At 31.9% G+C, this 19,151-nt stretch overlaps 7 protein-coding genes across 7 annotated transcripts; 4 read left to right on the top strand and 3 right to left on the bottom strand.

The window, feature by feature from the left end:
- Window positions 1-435: 435 nt before the first annotated feature.
- On the top strand, window positions 436-2,186 carry EIN_095050 (hypothetical protein; the record flags this gene model as incomplete). Its single annotated transcript, XM_004253991.1, has 2 exons — window positions 436-1,369; window positions 1,609-2,186. The coding sequence occupies 2 exons, from the start codon at window positions 436-438 to the stop codon at window positions 2,184-2,186; spliced, it is 1,512 nt and encodes a 503-aa protein (XP_004254039.1).
- Window positions 2,187-2,445: 259 nt separating this feature from the next.
- EIN_095040 (serine/threonine protein kinase ppk15, putative) lies at window positions 2,446-4,388 on the bottom strand (the record flags this gene model as incomplete). Its single annotated transcript, XM_004253990.1, has 2 exons — window positions 2,446-3,937; window positions 4,108-4,388. 2 exons carry the CDS (start codon window positions 4,386-4,388, stop codon window positions 2,446-2,448), a joined length of 1,773 nt encoding a protein of 590 aa, XP_004254038.1.
- An 832-nt stretch (window positions 4,389-5,220) lies between these two features.
- On the top strand, window positions 5,221-8,343 carry EIN_095030 (synaptonemal complex protein, putative; the record flags this gene model as incomplete). The annotated part of the gene is made up of 1 exon (XM_004253989.1): window positions 5,221-8,343. One exon carries the CDS (start codon window positions 5,221-5,223, stop codon window positions 8,341-8,343), a length of 3,123 nt encoding a protein of 1,040 aa, XP_004254037.1.
- A 1,662-nt stretch (window positions 8,344-10,005) lies between these two features.
- EIN_095020 (hypothetical protein) lies at window positions 10,006-10,587 on the top strand (the record flags this gene model as incomplete). Its single annotated transcript, XM_004253988.1, has 1 exon — window positions 10,006-10,587. The coding sequence occupies one exon, from the start codon at window positions 10,006-10,008 to the stop codon at window positions 10,585-10,587; it is 582 nt and encodes a 193-aa protein (XP_004254036.1).
- Window positions 10,588-14,099: 3,512 nt separating this feature from the next.
- Window positions 14,100-15,423, top strand: EIN_095010 (hypothetical protein; the record flags this gene model as incomplete). Its single annotated transcript, XM_004253987.1, has 2 exons — window positions 14,100-14,680; window positions 14,922-15,423. The coding sequence occupies 2 exons, from the start codon at window positions 14,100-14,102 to the stop codon at window positions 15,421-15,423; spliced, it is 1,083 nt and encodes a 360-aa protein (XP_004254035.1).
- A 173-nt stretch (window positions 15,424-15,596) lies between these two features.
- EIN_095000 (hypothetical protein) lies at window positions 15,597-16,151 on the bottom strand (the record flags this gene model as incomplete). Its single annotated transcript, XM_004253986.1, has 1 exon — window positions 15,597-16,151. One exon carries the CDS (start codon window positions 16,149-16,151, stop codon window positions 15,597-15,599), a length of 555 nt encoding a protein of 184 aa, XP_004254034.1.
- Window positions 16,152-16,880: 729 nt separating this feature from the next.
- EIN_094990 (hypothetical protein) lies at window positions 16,881-18,075 on the bottom strand (the record flags this gene model as incomplete). The annotated part of the gene is made up of 3 exons (XM_004253985.1): window positions 16,881-17,352; window positions 17,394-17,722; window positions 17,767-18,075. 3 exons carry the CDS (start codon window positions 18,073-18,075, stop codon window positions 16,881-16,883), a joined length of 1,110 nt encoding a protein of 369 aa, XP_004254033.1.
- Between the last annotated feature and the right edge of the window lie 1,076 nt (window positions 18,076-19,151).

Genomic DNA, 19,151 nt, shown 5'->3' with positions numbered 1-19,151 from the left:
CCAATCAAACCTTAAAAACCGCTCGGTAGAGAACTCTATTTATAGTTTCGGTCTAAAAAATGTCTGCTCTTGAGAACCCGCTCTTTGGAGGTACAGCTCTTGGGAGGTTTTACTGTATGTTGCAAGAACTAACGAAATAATTATTATAGTTAAAAACTAATTAAAAATGTTTTTTCTTGCAATATATTCCAATCATAAAAAAACTATATTAAACTATAATAAAACAAACCAGAAGATTGTTTTATTTAACGAAGTTTTATATTTATAAGTACCAAAACTTCAATAAATTCCAAATCATTATTGTTTATTAGGCCAATACTATGGTATTGATACCATTAAAAACAATTGTTCATAAATAGTGCAAAAAATAAACCAAAAATGTTCAAAACGTTGTGATTTATCTTAAAAAAGAACTCATAACTTTGAAACAGAACAATGGACAAAGTCACTGGCATGATGGATTCGATTAAAGCAAAAACCGAACGTGCAATGAACGGGGAAAAGACTGAAACACCCGAAACAGAATATGTTGCGCTCCATATGAAGTCGATCGATGACCTTGAAACCTTTTTCAAAAAGCATAAAACGTACACCAATAAAATAATTGACTCGTTTGCAACAATCATCGAACAACTCGGTAATCTTGCGGAACTCGACAGAACCAGACTCTCTACACTCCCACAAAACCAAAAGGCAAAGCAGGCGATTTCCGTCAATTTCTTACTCTTTTCACAGGGGTCCTTCCAAGTTTTAAAGGATGAATTGGTGCGGGGATATACGTGTGAGGTTGATGCTATCTTATGCGAAATTGGAGACGTGAAAGGGACATTCCAGAAAAACCAGAGAAAGACAATGGACAATTTGGAAACACTTGTCACCATGAAGTACCAGCTTGGAAACTTGGTTGAAAAGCGAAATCGAGTTATGCAAGACTTCCAATACAAAGCCCTTAACTCCTTCAATAATACAGTGTCAATGTACTTCAATGGCAATGGGCACTTGATTGAAGCTGCTGAAGAAATTGAACCGACGGAAAGTGAAATACAAAATATTCACTTGAGAGGAGTTTCATATGTGGGTAAAACTGTTGGTGAAATCCTTGACAGCGAGAAAAGAAAGCACTACGAGTTGCCCAAAGCAATCGAAGAGATTATTAAAATAGTTCGAGACAATTACTTGGAAAGGGAAGGCGTTTTCAGGACCGCCGCCAGTTTGAAAGAAGTTGATGAGCTCTATCACCGACTGTCTGTTTCAAAGCTAGCCGACTTCAGTTGTGAAACCTTGGTCTCGACGCTGAAGAGATTTGTCAGAGAGCTACCTGGTATGCTTTTCTGTAATTCTCTTGCAAAAGATATGTTAACGACATACCGTTTGTTCTTTTTTATAAAGTTTCGGACCTGCTGATCACCTCAAAGTTATGTCCAACTCTTGTGTTGTTTTACTTCCAATAAGAGTTCAAATTTGTTTCTTAAATACCAAAAATCTCGTTAAAATGACAAGATGACAACAAAAGTCAATACCACAAATAATATTCTATTAACTCTTTCTTATTAAATAAACCAGTTTATAAAAATTCGATCTGAGTACGGAATGAAAAATAACATAAAGGAAGTCGGGGCACAGATGAAGAGAAAATTTCCGCTCTACGAAAGCTCTTCTCTGGGAAGTGGGTGCCTGAGGAGAAAATTGTATTGTTCAAAGCGATTTGTCTTTTGTGCAGCGATATTTCTTCGAGGTCAGACGTCAATTTGATGAACAACAAAAACCTTTCTGTGTGTTGGACTCCAACAATGTTTGCTGTTGGAAACGATGACCTCTCCTCTTATCTCGAAATGATGACTTTCATTATTCAAGAGGCACGACCAATTTTCAATGACCTCAAAATCGGCGCACCAAAACATGAATATGTAATGGCACCGTCAGTGCCTTATGTCCCAATGTCAGTACCAATACCTTCACCAAACAGTCCAAGAAGTTGTGGGTCTGGGGATTCTCCGTCATCCGCAAAAGAAGATCACTCGGTATTTGGTGGGGCTAGAGAAAAGGTTCCAACAAGAGACCCAATGCAAAGGTACCAAGTCAAGCCACAACGACCAACCACTCTAGTAGGAAACGCATTCTTGTTAAAAAGAAAGGTTCCCAAAGAGCCGACGAATGAATCGTTTTTACTTGGCGAAGTTAATTGAAAAGTGAATTTGTATTATTTTGTTATTAGTATTCTATCTATATATTATAATACATTCAATTTGTATGAGATTTTATTATAATCAAATGTAATTTTATAAATAAAAACTATTGTATAATTTATAGTAATAATTAATACTATAATAATAATTAATAAATATTTATATCAATAAAGTATACTATATTATATATATAATAAATTATACAATAAATGAATTAGAATAAAACACAAATGAGTTATACATAAAGTAAACTAAACAATCAGAAGTGAGAGTACGTTCCAAATGAAGAATAATGGCCAGTATCTCTGACCATTGTTGTGAATCTTCTTGGGTCAGCTATTGGTGGCCTCAGTGATATTCTAGGTGACATTGAAGAACTTGGTGATTGTAAAGATGACGTTCTTCTTGACTCTTCAGAGTCTGAATTAGACCCCCAAGATATGATGTTGTCTTCTTCAGCACATCTCCACGAGAAATTTGTTTGAGCAATGACTTTGAGTGGTTTGTTTTTGAATGGATTTGGGTACACCGTGTTAAGGACATACCCACACTTTAATGCTCTAATGAAAGCGGTGAAGTAATTATGATGGATTGAGAAGAACCGATCTCGAGTTTGTAAGTAAAAGAGACTATATTGGTTTCCATAAACTCTTCTAACAACGTCTTCCATAGAAACGTCTTGAGGAATGAGAGGCAGTGGTAGACTCAATAATTCTTGTTTAGTAGTTTTTGATTTAATGAAGGGATGAGTTAAAGCCTCTGAAGGTGTTAATCTTTTGATTGGGTCATAGTCGAGGACTTTTTTCAAGAAGTCGTAGAACATTGCTCTCCATTGTCCGTCATTTTCTCGAACAAAAGCGTTTCTGTGGAATGGGACGTTTTCACAAATTTCTTTTAAACTGGTGTATTTGAAATATTTTCTGTTTTCCGCCAATTTGACATTATTTTCACGTTCATATTCAGCTCGACTTTTCATAATATACACCACCTTTCCATTTTGAGTAATTCCATTGTAATATTTACACGTCTTTGTTCCTTTTTGTAATAAGAAATCTGGAATTGGCCCTAAGATCTCTGTAATTTTGAGGAGTTGGTTGTATTCATTTTCGCCCGGGAATAATGGAATACCTAAAAATAGTTCGGCCGCTACACACCCAAAGGACCACATATCAATCGCACACGAATATGGCAATCCAAGAATAATTTCAATTGCTCTGTAATGCCGGGATTGAATGTAAGTGTACAGAGTCGACCGCTCAAAACACGCACTTCCAAAATCAATCAATTTAATGTCTGCTGTATTTCCAATTAATAACAAATTTTCAGTTTTAATGTCACAGTGAATGATATTCATCGTGGAAAGGCCATGCAAACTCTCCAAGACTTGTCGAAGAACTTGCCGATTAAATGTGAGGCCCATACCTACGTTGTTGTGACTCCGTAACACATCATATAAACTTACTGATAACAACTCGGTGACTATACACACATGACCATAATACAAGAAATAATCAACCATTTTAATGGTATGGTACTTCCCTTCGGTATCTACTAAATCACGCAAAGCAGTTAACACGGCTATTTCCAACATCCCTTGCCGGAAGAATGCTAGTTTGGAACGAAGAATTTTGATGGCAACAAGTGTGTTATCTTTACAATTGCGACACTTAAATACTTGCCCAAACGTCCCACTTCCTAATGAAGATATGACTACATATTGCGATTCGGGAATGTACGAACATCCGTCTTCTCTTGTTATTAATATCAATTTCGTTGAAGATTTTATAAATTATAGTCAAACAATGTTTTATTATTAGGATATAGTAAAATTAGTTCTCTTTAATATAGAACTACTATTGAATATATTGATATTAAAATTCATTAAATAGATGTTGTTCTATTATCAGAAAGACTAACAAACTCTTTGGAATACATGGATCCGATGTAATCATCAACTGCTACTATCAACCCATACCCCGCATTGTCTTTTCCATTGTTTCTATATGGCTCTGACATATCAGTCAGATACTTGTAACTGTTTAGTGGGCGTTGTTGTACTTTTAAAGTCGTAATTAAGTCGAGAGTTAAGGCATACAAAGGCCTTTTGTGTTGGGAAGCAAAACGAAGTGTCGAGTCAACACTTTCTTTGCGGAATGCAGAAGCGTGTGAAAATGGATTTGAAGCCATCGGGACTTGTTCCATGATATGTGATTGTGTTTAATTTTCAGTCTTTTTGGCATTTAGTTTGAAGAAGGAATAGAGACCTCTACAACTTATTTTGATTTTTTTCTTCTTCTAAACACAAGAAAGCCAATTGGTATAGTTACAATTAATTATAATTAAACTATTTAAACATTAAAAACTCACTTTTGTCTGTTTTTATAGTTACTAGATTTTTTATAAAACTTTTTTGTTGTCTAATGAAAAAGAAAGTCCTCCATTTATAGTAGTTAAGATAATTAAGTTACTTATTAAATATAAAGGAATAGATAGATGTGAATTAACGGGCATTTTCTGTTTTTAACTTTATGGTCTACATTATCTGAAAATGCCATTATTCACTTTTTCTTGTTGAATTTAAAAAAAACAACGAATAGTTTTTTGGGACATTTCGAACAGTATTTCGGGTTTCTCGGTGGAAATCATAAATCATTAATTTAATTAAAGTAAAAAAATGATTCGAATATCTCAACAATTTTTAATTTATTAATTAAAATATTATTAATATTATACTATTATTCAATAATTAGTGAAGTTCAAAACGATTACAATTTCACACTTTTTTAATAAATGATATAGTAATAAATACTATTATATATTAGATGTTAATCAAAATTAAATGCCATTCACAAAATGTTTTTAGTCAAATTATCTTTTTCTAAACTATAATAGATTAACAATGTTTATTATTATTTAATGCAATAAATAAATAAATAGAATAAAAAGGGTTAATAAATTAACTTTAATAATTTATGAAATTGATAATTAGACAAGTCACGAGATAATAAAAATGCTAATCTCGAAATAGCAAAAGATGTCGACGTCACAAGAAAGAATTTTAGAAAATCGCGTGAAGGCGCTTGAACTTGTCATCGATCGAGTCGAGTCGGGGAATATCCCACACACACTCGACCTCCCTTCTTACACTTTTCCTCGAATTAAAACAGAAGCTCTTCCATCAACACAATACACAATCAATATTCAACCGCCCGAACAATTTCAAATTGTTTCATTCGTCGACGAACAACAACACCAAAATGTTCAACCCCAATTGTCCGACGCATACTTCAAAGAAATCCTTTCAACTTTACCAGACGAAGAGGAAAGCGAAGACCCAAAAGTTGAAATTGTTCTCAAAGAGATGCAGCGCTGCGAAGAAACCATCGAACAACAAAAGTTGAAAATCATTGCACTTGAGACAACGCTTTGTTACCTCAACGACGAGTCTATTGAGGTCAAAGCAGTCTTTTTGAAGCAAGGCGAACTCGAGATGGAGAAGAAAGTGTTACTTGAGAAGAACGAGAAACTTTTTAAAAAGTGTGATTTGTTAACGAGTGAAGTTGAGAGTTTATTGAATGTCAGAGAAATGAACGCGAACATCACCGCGAAGTTGTCTGCGTTTAAATATGAGCTTGAAAATTTAATGAAAGAGAAGGAAGACCTTGTAGAAGAGAAAAAAATGATTAAAGAGAGTCTCCAAACGGCAGAAGAGAAGCTTAAAACGGCCGAGAGAGAACTTGTCAATACGAAGGCCGACACTGAAAAGGAACTCACGCGACGAATAAGTATTGTATCGTCTGACAAAGAAAAGATGTATCAAGGCGAAAGAAGTCGATTTCAAACGACCATCAACACTGTTCAAAGGCAACTTCAAGAGAAAGACACCGAAATGGAAAAGAGAGTGCAAGAGGTCTATGGACTTGTTAATACGTTGAAAGAACAACTTCAAGAAAAAGAAAGTGAAATAGAAAAGGAGAAAGAAAGAACCGCGGCGGCTATTGAAAAGAGCAGCGGACTCATTGCAGCGAATGAAGAAACACTGTGTCAAATTGTGAAAGAGAGAGAAACGTTTAAATGTCAAATGAAAGAACAAAATGAATTACTTCAGAAGACAAAAGCAGAGAACGACAAAATGACTGCGCAAATTTCGGAGTTTGGGAATAACGTGAATACCCTCAAGAACAATTTCTATGCAGAATTTAAGAAGGAGAGAGAGAGTCGAATTGTGGAAGTTGCAAAATTGAATACAACGATTCAGGAACTTACAGACGCGAAGAGTCAATTGGAGACTCAAGTTGAAGAACTTAAAAAACGCTGTGAAACGGCTGAGAACAAGTGTGTTAAGTCTGTGGTTCAACAAACAATTGTTCCAAATAATAACACTCAACCGGTTCAAAGTGAAACGTTTAAACAAAACGTTCAAGCAGTTGAAACAAACTTGGAGAATAAAGTTGTAATCGAAGAACCAAAGCAACAAGTTAAAATGGATGAAGAACACAAAGTTAAAGAACAAGAAGTACCACAACTTGTTTCAAAAGAAGTACAAGAAGTCGGTAAGGACTTAGCAAATGTGGAAGTAAAGGAAGTCCAAAAAGCCGTGGATAATACAGAAGAGCTTCGTATGAAGAAATTGGAAGCACTCCCATTCTTTAAACCACCAACAAATAACGTTTTTGCTAATAAACCAACACAACAAATTGAGAAAAAGATGGAAGAAGAGAATAAACCATTAGCTATTGCGATTACTAAACAAGAGTTGCCTATTAAAAGACAACCAGTTGAAACACCCGTCCCAATCGAAAAGAAACGAGTTGAAACTGCGGAAGAAAGACAAGAAAGAAGAAGACGGAAATTCAATATGCCAATGACTCCATCATCATCAAGCATTGTCACAACACCAACAACTTTAAATACAACGGTCGTCCAAACACAACAAGCGCCTGTGGTATTACCAAAAAGAGTTGCTGCAGTCGACGAGGTAGTTGCTCAACAAATTGTCCCACAACAAATTCAGCCTCAAACACCACAACCAATTCAACAACAAAGTAATGTAGTGGAGGAGAAAATTATTCCGACTGAAGAAGTCAAAGAAGAGACTTTGTCACCAATAAAAGCGGAACCAAAAGCTACTGAACAGAAAGTCGAAGACAAAACAGAGCAAAAGACTGAAGAGAAAGTTGGTGAAAAGGTGGAACATGTTGAAGTGAAAGAAAATGTCGTACAAGAACAACCAAAAATAGAAGACCAAGTGAAGGAAGTACCACAACCAATTGAAGTACAAGTACAACCCCAAACTATTCAACCAGAAAACACTTTAACGACTGTAAAAGAAACAGTTCAATTAACTAATACAATTGAGAAAATGGACGAGGACAAAGGTTTGGAGGGGACAAAGTCACAACCAATGGAAACACAACAAGAAAAGATGGAAGAAACACCTTCAACGTTCTTTGGGTTTGGCGCCAGTGGTTCAACTCCATTTTTCAATTTTCAAAAAACACCACAAAGTGTAGAGTTTGGTTCTGCATGTATGGATGAGGTGCCTGTGCATGTTGGGATGGAAGAGGATGACACGAAAAAAGAGGAGAAGAAGACAGTGATCGACGAGTCTACAAATTTGGTGGCCAGGTCACAGTTTGGGAGTGAAATGGTGACGAGTGCAACCAACTTCTTCACTGGAACGGATTTTTCAAAGCCAACTTTTGATTTTGGGAACATCTTCAATCAACCACCAAAGGAACAAACGCCACCAATGTCTTTTGGTTTTGATGAATTGGCCCTTAGCGCGCCACAAACACAAAGTGATGTGATTGGAGACAAACAAGTTCTCAACACCGTCGAAGTAGTCAACGGACAAGAAAACGCCGAAGAAGAAAATGCGGAAGACGGTGATTTCGAAGACAACGAACAAGCAGAAAAGACAAAGAAAACACACAATGAAGAAATAGAAGTAGCAAAAGAAATTGAAGAAGTCGTTGAAGAAGAAGACACAAACGAAGAAGAGAATACCAACGCCCGACAAACCGGCAATTTTTATGCTCAACAAAGAAAAATAAAGAAACAACAATTATTGAAAAGAGCTGGAAAGCCAATTGTTGAAAATAAAGGTAAACCAAAATTTGTGAAAACAAGTCACAAAAAGGGTGGAAAAAAGTAGCTAAACGATTGATTTTTTTTATTAATTTGAATTGCAAAAAGTTTAAATTATTAAGGACGTTTATTGATGAAGGTTGTTGGGTTGAATATACTTTTATGATTTAACTTCTTTTTACATATTGGAGGTGGGAAAGGTATTTAATAACGGTTAATTGCTTTTCAAAACAAATTAGAAACAACAAATTGGTCAATCGCAAGGTTAGATAAAAGGGTAAACCGATGAACAAATTTACTATTGAATTGTGTTTGGGTTTACTTTTTGAAATAGAGAAGCAATAATTATTTGGAGTTTATTGAGAGAACGACAATCACGAGAATAAATTAAAGCATAAAGTTTGAATTGAGTTTACAATAAATACATTTATAAATGTTGAATGAAAATGATTCTTTTGTTTGGAAAAACGAATACAGTTTTTTGAGAAGATGCGAAATCGTCAATTCATTTTAATTTGAGTAAAATGTCAAGTTTTATAAGTCAAAAAATGGTCATTTCTATATCAGATAACGAATAGTTGAAACAATATTTAGAAAATGAAATAAAAAGTGTTATTTTTTGAAAGTACCTTTTTGAAAAAGTTCGATTAAAAATGGTTGAGATGTTTGAAAATATTTGAATATTAAAAGATAATGTTTGAGCATTTTTAAATTAAAGAATTTGTTTCAAATAACTTGGTTGTTGTCCATTTATTAATTGTATGAGGGATGTAAAATGTGAATCAAATTAAAAACAATAATTGAGAAATAAGTATTATTTCACAAATAGCAAAACAATTTGAAGCACTCGTATGAAACATCATTTTAATAAAGTAATTACAAAGTTAAATAATAAGTATTGAAACCCCATTTTTGAAACATCAAACTAATTATCATCAGCTTTTTTTGTATAACAGAAAAACTTCTAAGAGCGATTATATTTAGATAATCCAATTAATTGATCTATATTTGAATCTTTGAGGATGCAATCGGCAAAATATGATAAATGTTATAATGTGGCATGTTTTTAAAAATAATGCTATAAAGTATTTAAATAACAACTATATATAATGTGCACGTTTGTTCAACAATCAAATATGCAGGCAAAAATATTTCAAAGGGTTATCTTAAAACAGATATTATATCTTCCCGATTATTGTCATAAAACTGTATAAATGTTTATTCTAAAATATTTGGTAGACAACGGCATTGATGTTTTATTAAAAAACAAAGCAGCGGATTGATGTTTTTATTGGTTGAATATAAAGCAACTTTATGGGACAAAACAATATTTTATACCATCACAACCAAAACGCAAGGCTTTTTTTTATTTTTATGTAAACATTTTTAATAAATTATTTCGAAATGATTTTTTGAAATGGAAGTCTTCTTGTGTACGAAATCCATGATGGCCGCATTGATAGAATTCTTCAGAAAACTTCATGTGCGCCATTTTCGGTTAAGCTGAATACCTAACTTTCATAAATATGAGGGTACGATTAAAGAAACTTCCCAAGAAGACAGACACATGACAGTATTACTTTTTTAAATGAAACAAGTTAACCATTTAATTATGATATTAAAATTATTATATATAGTTTTTTTCTAAGTTTTTTATCCACACCCACGAACAAATAAGGTTTGATTTGAACTATAAATAGGGGTGATTAGGCTACAAATTATCATTGTAATGTCTTGCATGAGAAGCACTAAGGAAGTAATGCGGTCTGAAAGACGTGAACGGTACTCGTATGGGTCTCTTCGAAATCATCAAGCTTGTGTTGAAGCAGTTATGCTTTCCTTCTTAAATCAATTTGCTGAAATCACCATTAAACAGCCACTTGGCAAATCTTCAGTAGCACTCTCCTTCATCCCTATCAAAACAATCGCTTTCAGTGAAACGGACATTATAGACGTTGAAAAATTTATTGAGCAAAGACTTGAAGAAATAATGGTGAATGATCAACTTAAGGGAATTCCAAAAGAAACTGCTAAACAACGAAAGAAAACAAACCGGTTGATTGTCACCGTTGATTATCTAAGTGACTTGGTGGCAGAAAAAGGTGCGATTTATAATATGACTCGATCAAATGGAAAAAATGAAACGATGGTAGTTGAGACGTATTGGGGAATCAAATTTGGAGACATCTTTTTCAATAAAAAGCAAATTGATTCAAAAGGAAGAAAAATCAATAGAAAATTGTTGTCACTCGTCGGGACTAAAGTTCAAAGTTTTTGCTTGTGTGTTGACTCAGAAAACTTTTACATATAAATCAAATTGTTTGTTCGGCTAATTAACATTTCATTGACGTATTATTTTGCTGGTATTTTTTGAAAAATAATGTTTATTCAATTTAATAATTGAAAAGTTTTTATATTGTATATTTTATATATATATATATTATAAATAATACATTTATTAATATTTCATATTTTTTATAACGGTTGGTGTAATATAATTGATTTTAGCTAAACAGAATACTTAGAGTCTATTATTTGAGAAATATAATTAAAAGATATGAAGAAATGAATATATTTTGACATAAAATTTCATTATATTTTTAATGAAAATTGAAAAAAAACTAGAGTAACATTTGACAGAACAATAAAATTAAAAATGATAAGGGATTAATAATTGAAATAAAACTAAATAAATAGAATTAAAATTAAAATTTTTTGAACAATTTTGTTCAAAATGTAAAATTTTATTATTGTTTTTTGAGAAAGAGGATTTACAGTTTGACTCTTTCATTTTTAAATTTTACTCATAAAAAAATAAAATAATTAAACATGTTTTATAAAATAAAAAAGAAATGCAGGATAATAGTGAGAGTTCAAAATATATAAGATGTAAAATTTCAATCGACTGTTAATAATTATCATTTATAATTGATATTCATATTTCAAATAATAATAATTGTCATGTATCAAAACAATGTTACTTGTATTATTTAACTTATATGTGGAATATAAGTTGACCTATTTTGCTTTAAAAAAAATTAAATATGTTTTTTATTGATAATAACACAAAGATTACACAAATATTTATTGAATATTTTACAATAATCAACCATATCAGCATTTAAAATGTTAAGTAAAAACAGGTAATAGTAAATGTTTTATTGTAATTGCAATATATTACAGATACAGGAAAAACCAGGGACCAGACTAAATTAAGCTGTTTTATTTTTGGTAAATAGTTTCCTTGTTATGGAAAAATCCCCAAATAATCAGGTTTTTGGAGGATATGTTGGTTTATTTTCAAAAACCAGGGACCAAGTATTAATAGACACACTATTTTTCAAATAAAATAGAAAAAACTATAAAATATGAAACTCTTAATTAATCATTTGAAGCTGCCTTTATTGTTAATGCCCAGCCGAGCCAAAGTAAAGTTTGTTCTTTATATTGATTTATCTTCCGTTGTTTAATACGTTTAATGATCATCCATCATTTACTGAATGTCTAACATTCCAATAATTTATTTATTCTTTACTTTATTTTCATTTATTGCGTGAGTCACTTTTAATACTGAACGAAAAGTGACTCATTGAATCAACCTAGTCTTCTCTATTCTACTCATTGAATAGAGAAGACTACAACATCTTCTTTGAAAAAATGAATGAACCATTTAATTGAATGGTTTTGTTGAAGTTAAACAAGGTCGAACAAAAGAATAATATTTTATAATTAAATAATAATTAATAATAATAAACTTACGATTATAACTCACATTAATCTATTGTTTATTCATACTTTATACAACACATTCATTTTTTTTTCATCCCGAATAATAACCGTTTTTAAGCCCAAATAATAAGAAAATTACACATTTATTTAAATATTTGCCTGTTTTATTGTATAAAATCCGCTTAATATTCAATAGCTAAAATTAGTCTGGTCCCTGGTTTTTCCTGTGGTCCCTGTTAATTCCGCTATCTGTACAACTTTTATATAATAAAATTTATTCATTTTTGATAAAAAACAAGTCTTTTTTTGAAATTGGAACCAAAATTCAAAGTACTTCTCTATGGAATAGTCTTCTTATGATACTTTATTTGTTGTGATTTAGCTGTTGATAGTGAACACTTATTAGATAGTCAAGTATTGATATTGAAAAAAAAAATAAAATTGTTTAAAATAAAAAATTGCTTAGAGCCATTTCTAGTAAAATTATTTTTTCTGATTGTTTAAAATAAAACAATAAGAACAATGGCCACAAATCGAGTGGAAGTAGAAAAAATCTAAACCATGGAATCATTTAACCCAAAAGTTGAACACAACATAATTTAATTCTTGATAACTCAGTTGTGATTTTACTGTTTAAAAAAGCAATTATCTAAAAGCAACAATTTAATTTTCAATACACGTGTATTTTGTTTTGTTATCACGACTTGTTTTAAAAAATGTATTATTGATCCGAATTAGGCTTTTAGTTTCAAGTTCGCCTTTACTATAAACCATGCAAAACTAAATCTGTGACTATCATATATATGAAAGAAAGCTCGTTTGTAGTTTATGTTTTGTTATAAAAAACAAATTAAAACTGTGTTTTTAAATTGGTCTTTTTCTAGTTTATATTCTTAGTCAAACCACTCAATACAAAAAGGTACTTTCCCTAAGATTTTTTGGTTACTTAATAACAAATCACATAAATAATCGCCAAGTAAATACCACCATTTTTCCCAAAATGACAGTTTGGCACTCCGTTTTGTTTGTTTTATGTATTACCGTTTTACCTCAAAAAGCGAGTTGTTTTTTCATTAAAGTGTTTGTGTGTATAAAAACGGGCCATTTAATTAAGAAAAAAATATTGTTTTAATGATTACCAAAACTATTGAATTGCCGTTTTCTGTTAAATTTTCAAGTGAAATTATTCCATGTCAATAGTTAATGAAACTATAATTTGGAACCATTTGAAGTCAGTTTAAAATAGTTGTTGACTTTTGTGGCTCAAAATAGAAAAGAGAACAAATTAGAAAATGTTTTTTTGGTGAATGAATAGAAATAGATAATTTCTTTTTCGATAGAATAATGCTTTCTTTGTCAGTAATAAATCGGGTACAATTATTTGTGACGTTTTTATTCATCGAAATGTCCCGAATTACACGGCCATAATTTCCTGTCACATGTTGTAATAATCATTAAATAGTTTGTGGTTTCCTCGAAAAGTCTTTGAAAACACCACTCTATTTATATTTTGACACTTTTTGATAAATGCGGCGTTTTTTAATGTTTGGTTAATTGTATTCCAAATAAATAACATTTGTGGTAACAAAAACATTTGTATGTCAGAAAAAATCAATTCCCCGAAACTTGCTTGAAAATCCAAAAAAAAGGCGAAAAATGAAAAAAAAAAGAAAAAACGGGCCAATCACCGGAGCCGTTTTTTTTATTTTTTATACTTTCCGTTCGATTTTGTTCGCTCTTGATTTCATTCCATCAAGAAGCTTCTTTCTTTCTTCGAACGTTCTCTTCAAAAAAATAAAGAACTTTTTTACAAATAATCACGAAAATAGACGATTTTAACCATACAAATTATAGTAAAAAACCATCCTTGTATAATATCTTTCCGAAACGCGCCGAAAATCCTTCATGAGTTTTTTTAAACCAAAAAATTTATATTTGAAAAAGAAAAAAGCTATACAACAAATTATAAAAAACTACAAGCGAACTATACTGTCAAATGAAAAAAATATTTTGAATTTTAACTTTTTTCTCTTTGATTTGATGATGTGTCTGTACATGGAAATTTGAGGGGTGGGATGAACTCGAAAGTTACAGATGTCCGTGAAGCTGAGTGAACTTGTTTCAAACCTTGTGAACGACAAAAACGAACCTTCAGAAGTCGAAATGCAGACGATAGTAAATGCCGTTGAACGTGTCATTGGCGCAGACACAATCCTTCGTCTCCAAATAGAACAGAAGATGCGAAATTACACAAAAAAGTTGGTGTTACAAGCCGAGATGATTAACTGTTTGACCTTAGCGAATTATGTGGTTCAGAACTCGCCTACATTCAGAACACAAGTCTGTGAGTTGTCGTTTCTTACACTCCTCCAACAAGTTGGGAAGATGAGGAAAGTGCATACGGAGACCGACGAAGTCGAAGATAAAGTTCGAGAATTGATAGCCGTCTGGGGGTGCTTCTACCCAAATGAATTGTCCGAATACGCCGTGTTGTATCAGAAGTACTGCTCACATAAGGTTATCGATCCTAAGACTAAACCAACTGTATTCTTACCCAATGAAATCACACGACTCATCCCTCACGTAGAACACAATTTAAGAAATGTTGTTCGTGCCATTGAGTGTATGCCTTATGATGTAGAGAATGTCTTTAACTACGCCTCGAAGATATTGATGTTTGTTACTTCTCACTACCTGTCTTATTATCATTAATACTATTATTAATACTATTTCTATAACAATATATTTCTTTCAATTAACGAATTGTTAGTGCTACGTGAATTAACACAAGCGAATAATTTGCAATGTGGCTAATTCTAAATTTAACTTTAAATGTCATATTTATATATATTTATTAACATTTATATTATTTGGTAATTCATTAATTTAATATGTTAGAACACTATTAATATACAGCAAATTTGACCACGAGTGTCTCAAGTGTCGCGACCATAAAGATAAGTACGACGAAGAATCGTATAAAGAAATGGAAGCAATCGGCAAAAGGCTAACGTTCAATTTGAAGATATTGAAACAAAAGATGGACAGCAGGAAAAAGAAGAACAACAACAACTTCCCTGAGACCAAATTTTCAAGTGGAAGCGCTTTACTTCAAAATGCGATGTCGACTACAGACACAGCTATTACTCGACCAACTAAGGCTTTAAGTAGTTCAGGCATCTTTGTCCCTCAAAAGACTAAAAGACGAAGTAAAGGACAAAGCCCTGTCTCCCACAGCTTTGTGCTCCCTGAGACGTCATTTCAAGAGCGCCAATTTCAGTCCTCATCAACATCAGGACTTCAGAATAGCTCGTCATGCCACTTTGTAATGACTCCTCCCTTCTCCCCAGAAAAAGGGGCGGATCGAGTGGATACCATGTCACCTAATATGTTCGACTTTGACGAGGAAATGGCATAGCTCTGTGTATTTCTTGTTATTCATTTGTTATTTTTCACTTATTTTGTTTTTATACTATAATATATTAATATATATTATATTTTATTAATTTATCTTATATTATATTAAATAAAATTATTATATTATATATTAATTTAAAGAAGTGTTGTGTACAAAAGAAGTTAAAAGGTGAATTAAAGGACTTGAATGACAGTATCATCCTTAAAGGCAATAAGTGGGTACAAGTCTTCTTCGTAAACATTGACAAAGACATCATCGTCTTTCACTTTTCCTTGTTCGAAGGAAATGGTGTTTGTGGCAGGATTGAAGGTTGTTGTTACTACGCCATCATTGAAGACAAAGTTTGAACGTTGCTTTTTGGTCAAGTCAAGCGGACCAATGTAAGTTCTGTCGTACATTAAGACTTTGGTTTGATCTGATATGACAGAAATGTTGCAATCGAGAGGAATGGGTTGGTTCAAAGTTATAAAACCAATGGAAGCCTTACCTTGAATTACACGAATAGAAAAGGAGTTGATTGGAATGTATAAAAAGAGGAGGGCATATGGCTTGTTGGGTGCAGTCTCACGACACTCAATTTTTAAGCCATCACGATCAAAGTGTAATTGCTCACTTGCAAAACTATAGTCGCCAAACCACAACATCTGACGGAGAACACGTTCTTGATCATTAATTCGCGTCTTAAGAGACTCAATTTTCTTGTCGAGCACGTCTTGTGTTTCAGCCATCTTTTGTTACTTGTTTTAAAGTTTATATAGATGATTGGGTTTTTATTAATATAATTATATCGGACAATTATTATATTATTACGTATATAAATCATATTTTATTTACCGGTATACATACACAATTAAATCCTTATGTATTTTTTGGCTTCAATTTGAGAAGTGAATTAATACATATTCGTATTTGAAATCTTTATAAAAAAAATAAGTCACAGTGTTTAATACACATATGTAATAAAAATAATTAAAACACTTTTTTTACACACTTGATATATTATGTTATATTAATTTGAAATACTAAAATTATAATAGTTAAATCACTTGTTTTTAATTATTTTAAATTAAAAATAAACAACTTTTGAATAATTAAATTAACTATTTGAATTACAGTTTACTTCGAATAAAATACAAGAGATATGTATTTAATTGTAATAAATATAGTTATTTAATTAATTGACACAATAACACGATTAATGAATGTGTTAAGTTTTCTGTGTTTTAAAACAAAACAACTTTATCTATTTTACACACCTTCTTATACAATAGTAGTTAGATAATAAACATATAATAATATGTTAATACATTTATAGTAAATAAGTTACTATAAGTTCTTAAAAATAGAGTCTTTTTATTTATAGTAAATATGTTCTAATACATATATTAATAAATAAATTATAAATGACCTGAACTAACAAGAGTAAAAAAGAATGAATAAAAATAACAGGAAATACATCAAAGCAGATATGGAGTCTCGAAGTCAGTATCTTCATTGACGTTTTCTGTTCCCAAAGAGTCTGTTGAGAAATACGAATCGGACGAGACGATGACTTGTTTGTTAAATTCGTCTTCATACATAGACACTGTTCTATGGACGGGACTGATGAGTGGTATTCCATTTGAAGGGGGTGGTTTTAACAGTCCGACTGGGTTTTTAATAACAGGGGCCTTTTCTCCAGGCAGAATCCCGATACGTCTATCTGCGATGATGTCCTTTGGGTTTTCACTTTCGACAAAAGGACTTGCGCCGTGTTCTACTGGTGGGACTGTAGTAGTGATGTGATAAGTTCTATTGATATTAATTTGGTTTGCGAGTAATTGTAAACACGATTGGTAGTTATCGACGAAAGCGTTAAGTTTGTCGACCTTTTCCGAGTCGTAGAGTGCACGCTTTTGGATGATTTTAGTTTGTGAGTCGACGAGTTGGCTACTTATTAATTGAATAGTAAAAAGAACTATAAAACAAACCAATTCAAGTCGGTGACTTCTCTGTACAATTGAATGAGTTCTTCGACGTGTGTTGCTGATTTAATAGTGTCTTGGATCTCCTTTTCTTTCACTTTACACGTCGCAATCAATTTTTTAATATCTTGTGGGAGTTGTTCTGCATTTGCTGGGTTGACTCCTTTGACGGGGGACATTTCTGGAAACTTAATTCCAAGTTGTTTGTACTTCTCGTAGAGGAAATCGTACTCTGCGAGTTCATTTGGGAACTTATTGCCCCATTGTTGGATCATCGATTTGATTTTATTCACTATGTTCTCGGGCGTTCTATTTCTCGTGAAGGTCGGTTTGTTCTACAAGTCACTTGAAAGAGTCGACCGACAGACAAGGAACAAACTTTAAACTGTCCAATAGTCTCAAGAAGCATGATGAAGTCGATGTCCAAAACTTGCTTTCTAAATGTGTGCGAATTAACGACTAAATGGTCGCATAAACAAAAGACGTAGAACATCTCTTTATCGCTGATGTTCTTGTCTATGTACTTTTTCATCTTCTCAATCATTTGCGAGCGAAGGGGCTTACACGACGCTTCGACCTTTAATGTGAGGTTTGCAAGGACTTGGAATCGTTGGACGGGTGGCGACGGGTTTAAGTCGCTTACTGCTTGTTGTACTATTTCGCTTAAAGGAACAGACTTTTTTGACATCCACTGATTTCCCAGTTCATTTGTCACATGCACGTAAGAGTTTCGAACGTAATTGGGGATTTTTGATTTGTTGGGAATGAATGATAACTCTGATTATATCGGATTGACTTTGCTTAATATATCGGGATGAAAAGAGTTAATTCACTTTTCTTTGACTGCGGTCTTCTTTTCGTGCCTCCTTCTGCATTATAGGGGATTCAAAGTATAACTTCGTTTAGTTTTTTGTACTATTAAAGAACTATGAAAAAACGGCAATTTGTTCTTTGCTTTTTATGAGATAGAATGAATAGTAAATTTTAATATAAAAATGTTATAATATATTATTCAAATAATTAAGATGTATGAATCGTGTTTGCGATGAAGAAGTTTTGTATTGCGTTATTGAGAAAATAGATCTTTTAATTGGATTGATTGGGTACTTTATAATAATTATGGAGCGGAAAGTAATTTTACATAAGATTCTATCATACGGCGCGTAGTACCATAAAACTATTATTTATAGTTTCATAAATTATATTCAATAATATTTGGGAAATACACCAAAAAAATCTTTGATATATTTTAACATTTAAATAATTCAATGAAAGTGTTGTTTGATAATTGTTTAAATATTCATTGTGGCTTTGATCAAAATGAAATGATAATTAAACAGTGTTTATTTTGATCAAATAATTCAACAACTTACAAGTTTTATTGTGTGATAATATGATATGTATTTTATTTATATTGAATGTTGTTTGTTATATCTCATTAACAACTTTGTAATTACTCATATTATGTTAACAGAATTATTCAAATATCTATTATGATATGTAGATTGTGTGGTTAGTGGTTATTCATTTAACAACATACTAAACTGAGATAATTTGGTTATTATTTATTATTTAGTAAAAAATTAAAAAAGATACAATTTGACTAAATATTTGACTGTATTTATAATTAATATAATATATTTCTAATTACTATTATTTATATTTATTAATAATTATTAAAATAATAATTTAAATAATTAAATACTTGGAAAAAAAATGTTATCCATTACAGTTAGACAAGTTTGCCTTAAATGGAATAGTTTG

The sequence above is a fragment of the Entamoeba invadens genome, assembly GCF_000330505.1.
Source record: "Entamoeba invadens IP1 unplaced genomic scaffold scaff_1105074725199, whole genome shotgun sequence".
NCBI classification, from domain to species: domain Eukaryota; phylum Evosea; order Mastigamoebida; family Endamoebidae; genus Entamoeba; species Entamoeba invadens.
This window is presented reverse-complemented; position numbering and strand designations above follow the sequence as displayed.